The following is a 16,899-nucleotide window of genomic DNA, read 5'->3' on the forward strand; positions in this document are numbered from 1 at the left end:
CAGGAAGGTCAATTCATGACCACGGTGGATTTAAAGGATGCGTATCTACATATTCCTATCCACAAGGAACATCATCGGTTCCTGAGGTTCGCATTCCTGGACAAACATTACCAGTTCGTGGCGCTTCCTTTCGGATTAGCCACTGCTCCAAGGATTTTCACAAAGGTACTAGGGTCCCTTCTAGCTGTGCTAAGACCAAGGGGCATTGCTGTAGTACCTTACTTGGACGACATTCTGATTCAAGCGTCGTCCCTTCCTCAAGCAAAGGCTCACACGGACATTGTCCTGGCCTTTCTCAGATCTCACGGATGGAAAGTGAACGTGGAAAAGAGTTCTCTATCTCCATCAACAAGGGTTCCCTTCTTGGGAACAATAATAGACTCCTTAGAAATGAGGATTTTTCTGACAGAGGCCAGAAAAACAAAACTTCTAGACTCTTGTCGGATACTTCATTCCGTTCCTCTTCCTTCCATAGCTCAGTGCATGGAAGTGATCGGGTTGATGGTAGCGGCAATGGACATAGTTCCTTTTGCACGCATTCATCTAAGACCATTACAACTGTGCATGCTCAGTCAGTGGAATGGGGACTATACAGACTTGTCTCCGAAGATACAAGTAAATCAGAGGACCAGAGACTCACTCCGTTGGTGGCTGTCCCTGGACAACCTGTCACGAGGGATGACATTCCGCAGACCAGAGTGGGTCATTGTCACGACCGACGCCAGTCTGATGGGCTGGGGCGCGGTCTGGGGATCCCTGAAAGCTCAGGGTCTTTGGTCTCGGGAAGAATCTCTTCTACCGATAAATATTCTGGAACTGAGAGCGATATTCAATGCTCTCAAGGCTTGGCCTCAGCTAGCGAGGGCCAAGTTCATACGGTTTCAATCAGACAACATGACAACTGTTGCGTACATCAACCATCAGGGGGGAACAAGGAGTTCCCTGGCGATGGAAGAAGTGACCAAAATCATTCTATGGGCGGAGTCTCACTCCTGCCACCTGTCTGCTATCCACATCCCAGGAGTGGAAAATTGGGAAGCGGATTTTCTGAGTCGTCAGACATTGCATCCGGGGGAGTGGGAACTCCATCCGGAAATCTTTGCCCAAGTCACTCAGCTGTGGGGCATTCCAGACATGGATCTGATGGCCTCTCGTCAGAACTTCAAAGTTCCTTGCTACGGGTCCAGATCCAGGGATCCCAAGGCGGCTCTAGTGGATGCACTAGTAGCACCTTGGACCTTCAAACTAGCTTATGTGTTCCCGCCGTTTCCTCTCATCCCCAGGCTGGTAGCCAGGATCAATCAGGAGAGGGCGTCGGTGATCTTGATAGCTCCTGCGTGGCCACGCAGGACTTGGTATGCAGATCTGGTGAATATGTCATCGGCTCCTCCTTGGAAGCTACCTTTGAGACGAGACCTTCTTGTTCAGGGTCCGTTCGAACATCCGAATCTGGTTTCACTCCAGCTGACTGCTTGGAGATTGAACGCTTGATCTTATCGAAGCGAGGGTTCTCAGATTCTGTTATCGATACTCTTGTTCAGGCCAGAAAGCCTGTAACTAGAAAGATTTACCACAAAATTTGGAAAAAATATATCTGTTGGTGTGAATCTAAAGGATTCCCTTGGGACAAGGTTAAGATTCCTAGGATTCTATCCTTCCTTCAAGAAGGATTGGAAAAAGGATTATCTGCAAGTTCCCTGAAGGGACAGATTTCTGCCTTGTCTGTGTTACTTCACAAAAAGCTGGCCGCTGTGCCAGATGTTCAAGCCTTTGTTCAGGCTCTGGTTAGAATTAAGCCTGTTTACAAACCTTTGACTCCTCCTTGGAGTCTCAATTTAGTTCTTTCAGTTCTTCAGGGGGTTCCGTTTGAACCCTTGCATTCCGTTGATATTAAGTTATTATCTTGGAAAGTTTTGTTTTTAGTTGCAATTTCTTCTGCTAGAAGAGTTTCAGAATTATCTGCTCTGCAGTGTTCTCCTCCTTATCTGGTGTTCCATGCAGATAAGGTGGTTTTACGTACTAAACCTGGTTTTCTTCCAAAAGTTGTTTCTAACAAAAACATTAACCAGGAGATTATCGTACCTTCTCTATGTCCGAAACCAGTTTCAAAGAAGGAACGTTTGTTGCACAATTTGGATGTTGTTCGCGCTCTAAAATTCTATTTAGATGCTACAAAGGATTTTAGACAAACATCTTCCTTGTTTGTTGTTTATTCCGGTAAAAGGAGAGGTCAAAAAGCAACTTCTACCTCTCTCTCTTTTTGGATTAAAAGCATCATCAGATTGGCTTACGAGACTGCCGGACGGCAGCCTCCCGAAAGAATCACAGCTCATTCCACTAGGGCTGTGGCTTCCACATGGGCCTTCAAGAACGAGGCTTCTGTTGATCAGATATGTAGGGCAGCGACTTGGTCTTCACTGCACACTTTTACCAAATTTTACAAGTTTGATACTTTTGCTTCTTCTGAGGCTATTTTTGGGAGAAAGGTTTTGCAAGCCGTGGTGCCTTCCATTTAGGTGACCTGATTTGCTCCCTCCCTTCATCCGTGTCCTAAAGCTTTGGTATTGGTTCCCACAAGTAAGGATGACGCCGTGGACCGGACACACCTATGTTGGAGAAAACAGAATTTATGTTTACCTGATAAATTACTTTCTCCAACGGTGTGTCCGGTCCACGGCCCGCCCTGGTTTTTTTAATCAGGTCTGATAATTTATTTTCTTTAACTACAGTCACCACGGTACCATATGGTTTCTCCTATGCAAATATTCCTCCTTAACGTCGGTCGAATGACTGGGGTAGGCGGAGCCTAGGAGGGATCATGTGACCAGCTTTGCTGGGCTCTTTGCCATTTCCTGTTGGGGAAGAGAATATCCCACAAGTAAGGATGACGCCGTGGACCGGACACACCGTTGGAGAAAGTAATTTATCAGGTAAACATAAATTCTGTTTTTTCTCCTTCCCTTAAAAGGAATCCGATAACCAGGGTGGATGAGAATTCCACGCTAGCCAAGGGAGATACTATTCCCATGGAGGATAGTGGTTCCTTAAGGACTCTATGCAGAAGAAAGACTCTGTGGATAGGGTTTACATTGTCAACCTGCGGCTGGTATGGTTACTGTCTCCAGTGCAGCGGCGTACTGGTTTGATGCGTTGTCTGTTTCTATTGGACAGACACCCCTCTTGCAGGGATAGGTTAAGAGCCTTTAAGTTAGTAGTCTCCTTTAATACAGAGGTTTTTAAGATGGGAGCTATGATTCAGGTTTTGCCATATTGGACCACAGAGTTCTATGGCAAGTTCTTTGTCTGTGGATGTTTCATCTACAGGATAAGAAAAATAGCGTAAAGGGATGTCAGAAAATTTTGTTCTTTTTGGGATTTCTAGGGAAATCATTCCACTCCTCCCACGCAGAAGCAGGACACTCAATCAAAATTAAACTTTCATTATTCAGATAGAGCAATAGAGCATGCCATTTTAAACAACTTTCCAATTTACTTCCATTAACTAAATGTGCACAGTCTTTTTCTATTTAAACTTTTGAGTCACCAGTGCCTACTGAGCATGTGCAAGATAGAGCAATAGAGCATGCCATTTTAAACAACTTTCCAATTTACTTCCATTAACTAAATGTGCACAGTCTTTTTATATTTAAACTTTTGAGTCACCAGTTCCTACTGAGCATGTGCAAGAATATTGTATGGCTGTGTATGTATGGCTGTGTATGCATTTGTGAATGGCTGATGGCTGTCACATGGTACGTGTATGCATTTGTGATTGGCTGATGGCTGTCACATGGTACAGGGGGAGTGGAAAAAGACATAACTTTTAAAATTGTCAGAAAAAAATCAGACTAAGTGCTATTGCATTGTCTTGTTATCTTGCATTTGTTGATTATTTAAATCTACTGTGTTGACTGGTCCTTTAAGCTTTCCTGGAGATCCTATCAGGCTTAGAATAGGGTAAAACAGTCTGAGAAGCCTGCTGTTGAATCAAAGACAGCATGAGAGACGTCCACCCGATTCGTAAGGGGGCAGGTTTTCCTTTTTCAATAAGGCTTGGTTTTGTGTACATTTTGTCCCAGGGATACAAATTGGAGTTCATGATTTTTCTCCCAGTAGCAGGTTCCTGCTTTCAAGACGTAGGGAGAGGCGTTATTACACTGTGTACGGATCCTCTCCGACCTGGGAGTGACAGTTCCTGGTCCAATACAGGAATGAGGTCGTGGATTCTATTCCTATCTGTTCGTGGTTCCCAAAAAGGAGGGAATCTTCAGACCTATTTTTGAATCCACAATGGGTTTTCAGAGTGCCGTATTTCAAGAGGGAAACTATTTTTCCATTCTTTCTTTGGTCCAAAGTGGTCAATTAAGACTACGGGGGAATTGAATGCATTCTAAATGCATGTTCCCATCAACAAATACTATCTTTATTTTCTAAAGTTTGTCTTTTCAACACAAACATTTCAACTCATGACCTTTTCCGGCCTGGTCACAATTCTCAGAATTTTTTTCTAGGTTTTGGGGTTCTCTGTTGGTGGTACCCCGATTGTGGAAACTCTGCAGTGACAACATTCTGGTTCAAACGCCTTCCTTTCAATGAGCAGGATTACCCACGATTTTTCCTGCGATCTCCTGTATGGAAGGTTAATTTGGAAAAGAGTTCCTTAGTTCCAACTACAAGCGTAGTTTTTTCTTGGAAGACTATATTAGTCTCTTCATCAATGAAGCTGATAGTAGTCAGGAATTCAAGAATTTTTTTTCGATTCTCGCCTAACTCGTCAGTCACATCAGTGGCTCAGTGCAGCATTTAAGAATACTTTGGTGGTTGTCTCTGGATCTTTGCTCCCAGGGAATCTGCTTTCAAAGTTCTTCTGGGTGAGTGGGCCAACAGTTAACCAGCCTGTGGACTGCGTAACTGTTTGGGGCCTTCTAAGAGCAGGGAACATGTACTCGGGCGAAGTTTGCTCTTCCCATAAGCATTTAGAAAATGAGAGTGTTCTTTAATCCTCTCCTAGCCTAACCTTCAGTTAGCTTCGGCGGGATTTCTCAGATTTAAGTTAGATCTTATTTCACCCGTGGTGGGAATTATGGCTGGGAGTGTTTTCCAGCCTGATTCTCCATGGGGTCTGTTGCAATTGAATTTCATGATTTGTTGTCAAAATGTAAAGCATGAGCTACGGATTGAGGTCAAAGATCCCTGAGGCTGTTCTAATAGACGCCTTGGCGTTAACATAGAATTTCAATATGGCATATTTAATTCCTCCATTTGATTTTTCTCCTGAAGCCTTGGCTCGGACTAAGCAGGAGAGGCGTGGTCCACAGGATTGGTATGCAGTCCTGGGGGACATGTGGGAGTCTCCGTGGAGGAAGGACCTTCTATGTCAGGGACCTTCTTTTAAACTAAAGTATTTTCCCTGAAGTTATCTACTGGAAGATGGAAGTTTTGCTTTGTACAAGCGTAAATTAGTAACTGGTCATTGAGACCATGAAGCAGGCGCGTAAGCCTGTGTCTAGAAGATAGTTATACTAGTGCGATTCCAGAGGATTCTCTTAAAGGGAATAGGGATCAGATTCCTAGAATTTTCTACAAGTCATAGCTGCCTTGTCTATTTTATTTCAGGTTCGTCTGGCGGTTTTCCCAGACATATAATCGTGGGTCAGGCCTTAGTCAGAATCAGACCTGTGTTCAAACCAGTTACTCCTCCATGGAGTTTGAATTCGTTCTTAAAGTTCTTCAAGGGCTCAGTTGGAGCCTAGACGTTCCTTAGATATTAAATTGTTATCTTGGACAGTTTGTCAGTTTTATTTCTTCTGCTCTCAGAGTATCAGAACTCTCGGCATTACAGTATGAGTCTCCTTATCTTATTTTCCATTCAGATAAGGTAGTTTTACGTAATAAATTGGGATTTCTTGCTAAGGTTGTTTCTGATCTGAACATTAATGAGGAAATTTTTATTCCTTTCTTGCGTCCTAATCCTTTTTTCTCAGAAGGAAAGACTTCTGCATAATTTGGACGTGGTCCGTGCCTTATAGTTTTATCTGCAGACTTATAAGGACTGTCGTCAGTCTTCTTCTTATTTGTGGTTTTCTCAGGAAAATGCAAGGGACAGAGAGCTGCGGCTACTACTCCTTTTTGGTTGAAGAGTATCATACGTTTTGCATATGAGACTGCTGGACGGCAGCCTCCTGGGGGAGTTACGACTCATTCCACTAGGGCTGTTGCTCCCTCATGGGATTTAAAAATGAAGCTTCTGTGGAACAGATTTGCAAGGCCGCAACTTGGTCTTCTCTTCACACTTTTTCAAAGTTCTACAAATTTGACACTTTTGTCTCGGCTGGGAGAAAGGTTCTTCAAGCAGTGGTGTCTTCCGTTTAGGTTCCCTGTCTTGTCCCTCCCATATCATCTGTGTACTCTAGCTTGGATATTGAATCCCATTAGTAATTAAGATGATCCATGGACTCATGGTGTCATTAAAAAGAAAAGAAAATTTATGCTTACTTGATAAATTTATTTCTTTTTTGACACGATGAGTCCACGGCCCACCCTGTTCTTGTAAGACAGGTTGTGGTCTGCACCTTGGCTTTTCCTTTCTCTTCCTAACTTCGGTCGAATGACTGGAGTGGGAGGGAAGGGAGCAGCTATTTAACAGCTCTTTGCTTCCTCCTGCTGACCAGGAGGTGAATATCCCATTAGTAATTAAGATGATCCGTGGACTCATCGTGTCAAAAAAGAAATACATTTATCAGGTAGGCATAAATTTTCTTTTTGCTCTGTGGAATCACCTAAATCAGATACCTCTACTCCTGAGCTCCAAACCCTTAAACCCATTCCATCGATTGTGACAAAGACTCAGTGACTGTAGGTCCCAGGATCAGTTACGGGCACAAAGTTTGTGAATCTGATTCAGGTGTCAAGATTTATCCAGTCATCAAGATCTCAAGTCTCTTATCTTGAAGGATTAGAGATTGTATACCTATTTTTTTTTTATAGCAAAGAGGTTTCATTGATACTGTATTGAACACCTTATTTCAGGCCATAAAGTAACATTTCTCAAATGATTTGGAAAGGTTTTTTTTCTGCCAGGGTTTTGTGCATGAGTAGGTTGTTTGTTTTTCTTTCTAATGACACAGTGAGTCCACGGATCATCTAATTACTATTGGGAATATCACTCCTGCCCAGCAGGAGGTGGCAAAGAGCACCACAGCAAAGCTGTTAAATATCACCTCCCTTTCCCCCCAACCGAGTCATTCAACCAAAGTAAAGGAGAGAAAGGAAGCAACAAGGTGCAGAGGTGTCTGAAGTTTATAAAAAAAAACCAACAATGACGTGCCTTAAAGGAACCTTCATTCGTTGTTAGTCCGTTGGTTGAAGAGGATGGCTCCGCGTTGGCTCCATTGAAGATGGCTCTGCTGCGCTCCGGATGGATGAAGATTGAAGACGCCGCTTGGATGAAGACTTCTACCAGATCAAGGACCTCCTCATGCGCACCTTGGATGAAGAATTCGGCTCGGCTGGGTGAATACGACTCAAGGTAGGATGATCTTCATGGGTTTAGCGATAGGTTTATTTAAGGGGGGTTTGGGTGGGTTAGAGTAGGGGTGTGTGGGTGGTGAGTTGTAATGTTGGGGGGGGTATTGTATTTTTGTTTTCAGGTAAAAGAGCTGATTACTTTGGGGCAATGCCCCGAAAGCCCTTTTAAGGGCTGGTAAAAGAGCTGATTACTTTTGTATTTTAGAATAGGGTAGAGAATTTTTTTTATTTTGGGGGGCTTTTTTATTTTATTAGGGGGCTTAGATTAGGTGTAATTAGCTTAAACTGCTTGTAATTCTTTTTTATTTTTTTGTAATTTAGTGTTTGTTTTTTTTGTATTATAGTATAGTTTATTTTATTGTATTTTATTTTAGCTAATTGTATGTAATTTATTTAATTAATTTAATGATAGTGTAGTGTTAGGTGTGTTTGTAACTTAGGTTAGGATTTATTTTACAGGTAATGTTGTATTTATTTTAACTAGGTAGCTATTAAATACTTATTAACTATTTAATAGCTAGTGTACCTAGTTAAAATAAATACTAAGCTGCCTGTAAAATAAATATAAATCTTAAAATAGCTACAATGTAATTATTATTTATATTGTAGCTATATTAGGGTTTATTTTATAGGTAAGTATTTAGTTTTAAATAGGATTATTTTATTTAATTTTAGGAATATTATTTCATTTAATTTAAATTATATTTATGTTAGGGGGGTGTTAGGGTTAGAGTTAGGTTTAGGGGTTAATAAATTTATTATAGTAGCGGCGACGTTGCGGGCGGGAGATTAGGAGTTAATAATTGTAGGTAGGTGGCGGCGATGTTAGGGAGGGCAGATTAGGGGTTAATCAAATTTATTATAGTGTTTGCGAGGCGCGAGTGCGGCGGTTTAGGGGTTAATACATTTATTATAGTGGCGGCGATGTCCGGTCGGCAGATTAGGGGTTAATAAGTGTAGTGAGGTGGGGGCGACATTGGGGGGGCAGATTAGGGGTTAATAAATATAATATAGGGGTCGGCGATGTTAGGGGCAGCAGATTAGGGGTTTATAGGTATAATGTAGCTGGCGGCGGTGTCCGGTCGGCAGATTAGGGGTTAAAAAATTTTTATGATATTGGCGGCAATGTGGGGGGGCCTCGGTTTAGGGGTACATAGGTAGTTTATGGGTGTTAGTGTACTTTAGAGCACAGTAGTTAAGAGATTTATATTCCGGCGTTAGCCCATAAAGCTCTTAACTACTGACTTTTTTTGGTGGTAGGAGTCTTGTCGGTAGAGGGTCTACCTCTCACTTCTCCCAAGACTCCAAATACCGGCGTTAGGCAGATCCCATTGAAAAGATAGGATACGCAATTGGCGTAAGGGGATCTGCGGTAGCCTGGAATCGCAGAAGGGAAGTGAGCGTTAGACCCTTTCCTGGCTGACTCTAAATACCAGCGGGCGGCCAAAAGCAGTGTTAGGACCCCTTAACGCTTCTTTTGACGGCTAACGCAAAACTCTAAATCTAGGTATTTGTTTAGGCCGGACGTCTGCTATCAAAATATACACTCCGGTGGCAGCAAGGAAGGTAAGCACCTCATCAAAGCTCAGCTGAGGTGTAGAGGTTGTCCGGAATATATTGTGACAATTTAATTATTTTTTGCAAGCAAAAATAAAAAAGGTTACATTTAACATTTAAAGAGACAGTAACGGTTTTTTTGTGCGGTAATTTCAAATTAAAATATAAGTTTATTTAATTTTAATCTGTTCATTTGTGAATAAAGATGGACCAAGAGGCTCTGCAAGATGTTACATGTTCTTTATGTTTTGATGCTAACGTGGAACCACCAATTCCTTTCTGTTCCTCATGTATTGAGAGAACTTTAAATTACAGGGGTAGACTGTTTTCTGAACCAACATTGTCTAAGGCAGATACTGTCCAGGAGTCTTCTGACAATGTTCAAGGTATGCTGCAGCTTTCTCCTCATGTGTCCCAAATGCTATCGTCCACACATGCAGTGTCCTGCGCTTCCTCTAAAGCTCCGCCTGGAGTTACTTTGCAAGACATCGCTTCCCTCATGTCTTTTGCGGTATCTGATGCGTTGTCTGCTTTTCCCATGCTGCAAGGAAAGCGCAAGAGGAAATGTAAAGAATCAGTGAGTAAGGTTGCTGACACAGTCGTGGCTATTCCGAAGGCTCCTTCCCAGAAATCTGAGGAAGAGGATACTTTGGTAGCATCTGAGGGTGAAATCTAAGATTCAGACAGTGTAATTCCTTCTTCTGATGCTGAAGTCGTATCCTTCAGGTTTAAGCTGGAACACCTCCGTTTGTTACTTAAGGAGGTTTTGGCTACCTTGGACGACTCCGACACCACGGTCGTAGTCAATCCTAAGAAGTCTAGCAAGCTAAACAAGTATTTTGATGTACCTCACATGGTGGAGGTTTTTCCTGTACCAGATCGAGCTACAGAGATTATTGTTAAGGAATGGGAGAGACCGGGTATTCCTTTTTCTCCTTCCCCTAATTTTAAAAAGATGTTTCCTATTGCTAACTCTATCAAGAAGTCCTGGCAGATGGTCCCCAAGGTGGAAGGGGCAATTTTCACCTTAGCTAAGAGAACCACTATTCCCATAGAGGATAGCTGTGCTTTTAAAGATCCTATAGATAAAAAGTTGGAGGGGTTGCTCAAAAAGATGTAGGGATCCTCAGGCTGTACTGATAGACGCTCTGGCGGTACCTTGGAATTTCAGTTTCACATACCTATTTCCCCCGTTCGCTCTCCTTCCTAGCATCATTGCTTGAATCAAACAGGAGAGGGCATCGGTGATCCGCATCGCACCGGCGTGGCCTCGCAGGATCTGGTATGCAGACCTAGTGGAGATGTCATCTCTTCCACCTTGGAGACTTCCATTGAGGAAGGACCTTCTACTTCAAGGGCCCTTCCTTCATCCAAATCTAGTTTCTCTGAAGCCGACTGCTTGGAGATTGAACGCTTAATTTTATCTAAGCGTGGTTTTTCTGAGTCGATCATTGAGACCATGATTCAGGCTCGTAAGCCTGTGACTAGAAAGATTTATCATAAGATATGGGGTAAATTTCTGCAATGGTGTGAATCCAAAGGCTACTCTTGGAGTAGAGTTTGGATTCCTAGAATTTAGTTTTTTCTCCAAGAGGGTTTGGAGAAGGGTTTATCGGCAAGTTCCTTAAAGGGTCAAATATCTGCCTTATCTATTTTGTTACATAAACGTCTGGCGGATGTACCAGACATGCAATCGTTTTGTCAGGCCTTGGTCAGGATCAGGCATATGTTTAAGCCGGTTACTCCTCCCTGGTGTCTTAACCTTGTTCTTAAAGTTCTTCAGCAGGCTCCGTTTGAGCCTATGCATTCCTTAGATATTAAAATGCTATCTTGAAAGGTTTTGTTTCTTGTTGCTATTTCATCTGCTTGTAGAGTTTTAGAGCTCTCAGCATTACAGTATGAGTCTCCTTACCTTATTTTTCATTTGGATAAGGTAGTGTTGCGTACTAAGTTAGGGTTTCTCCTTAAAGTGGTGTCAGATCGGAACATTAATCAGGAGATTGTTGTTCCTTCTTTATGTCCTAACCCTTCTTCTCATAAGGAACGTCTGCTGCACAACCTAGACGTGGTGCGTGCTTTGAAATTCTATTTGTGTTTGTGGTTTTCTCTGGGAAACGTAAAGGGCAGAAAGCTACTGCTACTTCTCTTTCCTTGTGGCTGAAGAGTATCATTCGCTTGGCCTATGAAACTGCTGGACAGCAGTCTCCTGAGATAGTTACAGCTCATTCTACAAGGGCTGTTTCCTCTTCCTGGGCATTCAAAAATGAAGCTTCTGTGGAACAGATTTGCAAGGCTGCAACTTGGTCCTCTCTACACACTTTTTTTCAAATTCTATAAATTTGATACATTTGCCTCGGCTGAGGCTTCCTTTGAGAGAAAGGTTCTTCAAGCAGTGGTGCCTTATGTTTAGATTCCCTGTCTTGTCCCTCCCTTATCATCTGTGTCCTCTAGCTTGGGTATTGATTCCCAATAGTAATTAGATGATCCGTGGACTCACCGTGTCATTAAAAAGAAAACAAAATTTATGCTTACCTCATAAATTTATTTATTTCTTGAAACAGTGAGTCCACGGCCCGCCCTGTTTTTTTTAAGACAGGTTTTTTTTTTATGTTATAAACCTCAGGCACCTCGGCACCTTGCTTCCTTTCTTTCCTTTTATTTCGGTCGAATGACTGGGGTGGAAGGTTGGGAGGTGATATGTAACAGCTTTGCTGTGGTGCTCTTTGCCACCACCTGCTGGGCAGGAGTGATATTCCCAATAGTAGTTAGATGATCCGTGGACTCACTGTGTCAAGAAAGCATAAATTTATTTTTTTCCCACTTTTTTTGCACCATTGATTTCTTCGGCTTTTTACACGCGACGAGTTATATAAATTAAAATACTTGTATACAAAAGAAGTGATCTTCAAAACAGCAAATTCAATATTGATGTTGAATACAAGAGAGTTCAAATGATAATCTTCTAATAGTTATCATCAAAACAAAAAGAAAATATATTCCATAGACTCCTTGAGAAGGCTATAGCAAACAACAGTGAAACGTACGTCATTTTGTGGCTTGCCACAGAAAAAGGATTGTGGCTTGCCACAGAAAAGGGTGAGGTAGCTTACCGACACAAGAGAAATTGGAGAACGGAACATTATGCTCTGAGGTCACTGGTTGTCTGTGTTTGTTCCCTGTATCTCACTCACTTGTGTTAGAACCCTGAGCGACCAAAAGCCTTGTTACTTTGTTTTTAATTGTTTTAAATACATTGTATCAGTGTATTTTAAATCATTTAAGAAACTGATCCTGTAGTGCCATTGGGTTATTAACAACGCTAACAAATCTCAGAGCTGGATTTAAGCTCTAGAGTATGTGAGTAAATACCACATTGCTTTTGCTATAGTTCTTTATCAGCTGTGAAGTATTACACTATGAAATATATTTTCTTTTTGTTTTGAGGATAACCATTAGAAGATTATCAATTGAACTCTCTTGTATTTGACAGCAATATTGAATTTGCTGTTTTGAAGATCACTTCTTTTTATATATAAGTATTTTAATTTCTAAGGTGTTTGTTCACTTTTTATTTTATTGCACATTGTTTTTAAATCACACATCCACCTTTTCACTATTGTGCTTACTATTTAGTGTCTGGTAAGTAGTTGCCTGCCTTAAAAATGTTTTGCCCCACTCAATTACTCGTAGATTACACAGCTTGGGTGTTAGTTCCCAGGAGTAATGGCTCATGGATTCTCACAACCTTATCAAAGAAAACAAAATTTAGGCTTACCTGATAAATTAATTTCTTTTGGGGTGGTGAGAGTCTACGAGACCCGCCAATTTTCATTGCTTATTTAATTATTTTTTTCTGGCGGAAGTACTAGTTTGCACCTCATTTCCTACAGTTCTACTTCTCCTTTCTTGGCTATACGTAAGACTAGAATACCATAGAGGTGGGAGGAATTAAGTGTTTTCAAGTCTTTGGTAATCTTGCCTCTTACCGAGGAGTTGAATCCCAGGAGTAATGGCTCGTGGACTCTCACCACCATGAAAGACATGAATTTATCAGGTAGGCATCAATTTCGTTTTTTTAGTAGATTCATCTGAAATGTTACACCTCTTCTTACATTGTGTTTAAAATAAAATATAGTTCTTAATTTAAAAATATTGGTTTTTCAGAGCATGTATGAAAAGTCTAAAATGGAAGTACTTTTGTGGACACAGAAATATCTTGGAGACTTGTGCTGTGAAGTTGGGTCATTGCAAGATGCATATATGTACTATAAGAAGGCACTTGCAAATCTTCAAAGTTTGGGACCGGGAGATTTAGAAAATAAGAAGTTATTAAAGTTCAAAGGTACTAAAACTCATCTAAAATCCCTCCTACTTATTATCCTTCTATGTCATCAGTGTGCACATAGAAAATGTTTTATCGTTCATAAAATGGTAGCCAATAAAAATATGTCTATCTAAATTATAGAAATGCCCTGGGAGAGGGATACAATGAGAAGGAGAGACCTATTGAGAGAGAAGATGTGTAGTCAGAGAAAAACCTAAGGGGAGAGAGGGAAATGGGGGGAAGAGAGATATCCACTGGTAAAGAAATACACACGCGGAAACACAAACCTCTTAAAGAGACATAAATAAGCAATAATACAATTTTCTGTGCTAGAGTATTTTTTAATCTTACTGTTGCATGAATAGGACTGTTTGTTTATCTTCCGCATTGGGATTAAACACTTAGGGCTAGATTACAAGAGAAGCGCTAAATTTCAGCGATCCCATCTTTGGTTAATTTTATAAATCTGCCCCAAATGACCCAAAATACTGTCTAGAGTAGTTTATAAAAAAATAAAGATGGCTGCATATTATAAACGATTAAACTATTATCTTTAGATAATGATATATAATCAACAAACACACAGACCTTTATCAACAGAAACAAACCTCCATAAGCCATAAGAAGGAGTACATTTATTTAAAGGGACACTGAACCCAATTTTTTTCTTTTGCGATTCAGATAGAGCATGAAATTTTAAGCATCTTTCTAATTTACTCCTATTATCAAATTTTCTTCATTCTCTTGGTATCTTTATTTGAAATGCAAAAATGTAAGTTTAGATGCCGGCCAATTTTTGGTGAACAACCTGGGTTGTTCTTGCTGATTGGTGGATACATTCATCCACCAATAAAAAAGTGCTGTCCAGAGTCTGAACTTATAAAAAAGCTTAGATGCCTTCTTTTTCAAATAAATATAGCAAGATAACGACGAACAAATTGATAATAGGAGTAAATTAGAAAGTTGCTTAAAATTGCATGCTCTATCTGAATCACGAAAGAAAAAAATTGTGTTCATTGTCCCTTTAACATAAAGTTTTCTTTGAAAAACATTACGGGCTAGATTAAGAGTTGAGCGCAAATGAACACTTCTGCTTCAACGGTAAGTGTGCTAGAAGTAAGATTTTCTTTCTAATGGCATGGAGAATCCACAAATCTATTCTAAGTACTAGTGGGAATTCAACTCCTGGCCACGAGGAGGAGGCAAAGAACACCCCAGCAGAGCTGTTAAGCATCTCTCCTAGTTCCCATAAGCCCTCAGTCATTCTTTGCCTTATACATTGGGAGGATGTGCGAAGATGGTGTCTGAAGAATTTAATCCTTTAATGGGTACTTTTCCCTGCAAGCAAGGATTGGGGCTATGCTGTTTCCATATAATCATCTTTAGTAAGAGTAATGGTGGTTTTTAGCAGTTGGAAGACGGCAAGGTAGTCATTGCTTACCTTCCAACATTTATGCTACCCCTATATAGAAAACCAGGGTTGGTTACTCTGTTTTTCTTTTTCTACAGGTCCCTGTCAGAAGTCGGCTGAATCTGTCATACCTGAGGAACTGTTCTCTGCCCTGCAGCTGGATCCACAGGTAAGTGCTATTGCCTTCTAGAGTTTGAAGGAGCCAGTACTTTGGAGTTTAATCCTCTCTGGACATTTTAATGGGGCAAATTTATCCTTTAACTATGGGGATATACATTTGGGCAGCACTGGCAGTAAACTGTAACGCTTTATTGGAGCTCAAGGGGTTAATGGTAGACATGTGCACCGCTAAAAAATTCGGTTCGTTTGCGGTTCGGATCGATTCGGACTTTTAGAATTTCGTTTCGGATCGAATCTGATTCGGCAAAATTTGAATAAATTAGTTTCGGATTTATTCGGATCCGAATAAATTCGTTTCGGATTTATTCGGATTCGGCTGAATTCGGTTCTATTCCATTCCGAAATTCGGTATGTTTTTACTACACTAACACCCATTTAGTACACTAAGTCACTAACACCCATAAACTACCTATGAACCACTAAACCGAGGCCCCCCCACATCGCAAACCCTATAATAACATTATTTAACCCCTAATCTGCCGATCGGATATCGCCGCCGCCTACATTATAGCTATTAACCCCTAATCTGCTGTCCCTAACACCGCCGACCCCTACATTATAGTTATTAACCCCTAATCTGCCTCCCCCAACGTCGCCGCAATCTAACTATAAGTATTAACCCCTAATCTGCCGACCCGATATCGCCGCCGCCTACATTATAGCTATTAACCCCTAATCTGCTGTCCCTAACACCGCCGACCCCTACATTATAGTTATTAACCCCTAATCTGCCTCCCCCAACGTCGCCACAATCTAACTATAAGTATTAACCCCTAATCTGCCGACCCGATATCGCCGCCGCCTACATTATAGCTATTAACCCCTAATCTGCTGTCCCTAACACCGCCGACCCCTACATTATAGTTATTAACCCCTAATCTGCCTCCCCCCAACGTCGCCGCAATCTAACTACAAGTATTAACCCCTAATCTGCCGACCGCAAATCGCCGCCACTATAATAAATGTATTAACCCCTAAACCGCCGCACTCCCGCCTCGCAAACACTATAATACATTTTATTAACCCCTAATCTGCCCTCCCTAACATCGCCGCCACCTACCTACAATTATTAACCCCTAATCTCCCGCCCCCATCGTCGCCGCTACTATAATAAGGTTATTAACCCCTAAACCTAAGTCTAACCCTAACCCTAACACCCCCTAACTTAAATATAATTTAAATAAAACGAAATAAGTTTACTATAGTTAAATAAATGAATCCTATTTAAAACTAAAGACTTACCTGTAAAATAAACCCTAAGATAGCTGCAATATAACTAATAGTTACTTTGTAGCTATTTTAGGATTTATTTTTATTTTACAGGCAACTTTGTATTTATTTTAACTAGGTACAATAGTTATTAAATAGTTAATAACTATTTAATAACTACCTAGCTAAAATAAATACAAATTTACCTGTAAAATAAATCCTAACCTAAGTTACACTAACACCTAACACTACACTATCATTAAATTAACTAAATAAATTAATCATATTTAAAACAAAATACTTACCTGTAAAATAAACCCTAATATAGCTGCAATATAACTAATAGTTACATTGTAGCTATTTTAGCATTTATATTTATTTTACAGACAACTTTGTATTTATTTTAACTAGGTACAATAGCTATTACATAGTTATTGACTAATTAATAGCTACCTAGTTAAAATAATTACAAAATTACCTGTAAAATAAATCCTAACCTAAGTTACAATTAAACCTAATTAACTACAAGTACCTACAATTATCTACAATTAAATAAACTAAAGTACAAAACCCCCCCACTAAATTACAAAAAAAAAACAAACACTAAATTACAAAAAATAAAAAAATATTACAAGAATTTTAAACTAATTACACCTAATCTAAGCCCCCTAATAAAATAACAAAGCCCCCC

At 40.5% G+C, this 16,899-nt stretch overlaps 1 protein-coding gene across 1 annotated transcript in view; it reads left to right on the forward strand.

Annotated features, from left to right (window-relative positions):
* The window catches only part of LOC128664418 (tetratricopeptide repeat protein 41-like), a 331,531-nt gene that overhangs the window by 260,543 nt on the left and 54,089 nt on the right, over window positions 1-16,899 (forward strand). The window contains exons 9-10 of the mRNA XM_053719249.1: window positions 13,249-13,426; window positions 14,918-14,988. Of these exons, the coding sequence (XP_053575224.1) occupies window positions 13,249-13,426; window positions 14,918-14,988 (249 nt within the window). The remainder of the gene's footprint in view (window positions 1-13,248; window positions 13,427-14,917; window positions 14,989-16,899) is intronic.

This window comes from Bombina bombina, chromosome 6, assembly GCF_027579735.1.
Source record: "Bombina bombina isolate aBomBom1 chromosome 6, aBomBom1.pri, whole genome shotgun sequence".
NCBI lineage: Eukaryota > Metazoa > Chordata > Amphibia > Anura > Bombinatoridae > Bombina > Bombina bombina.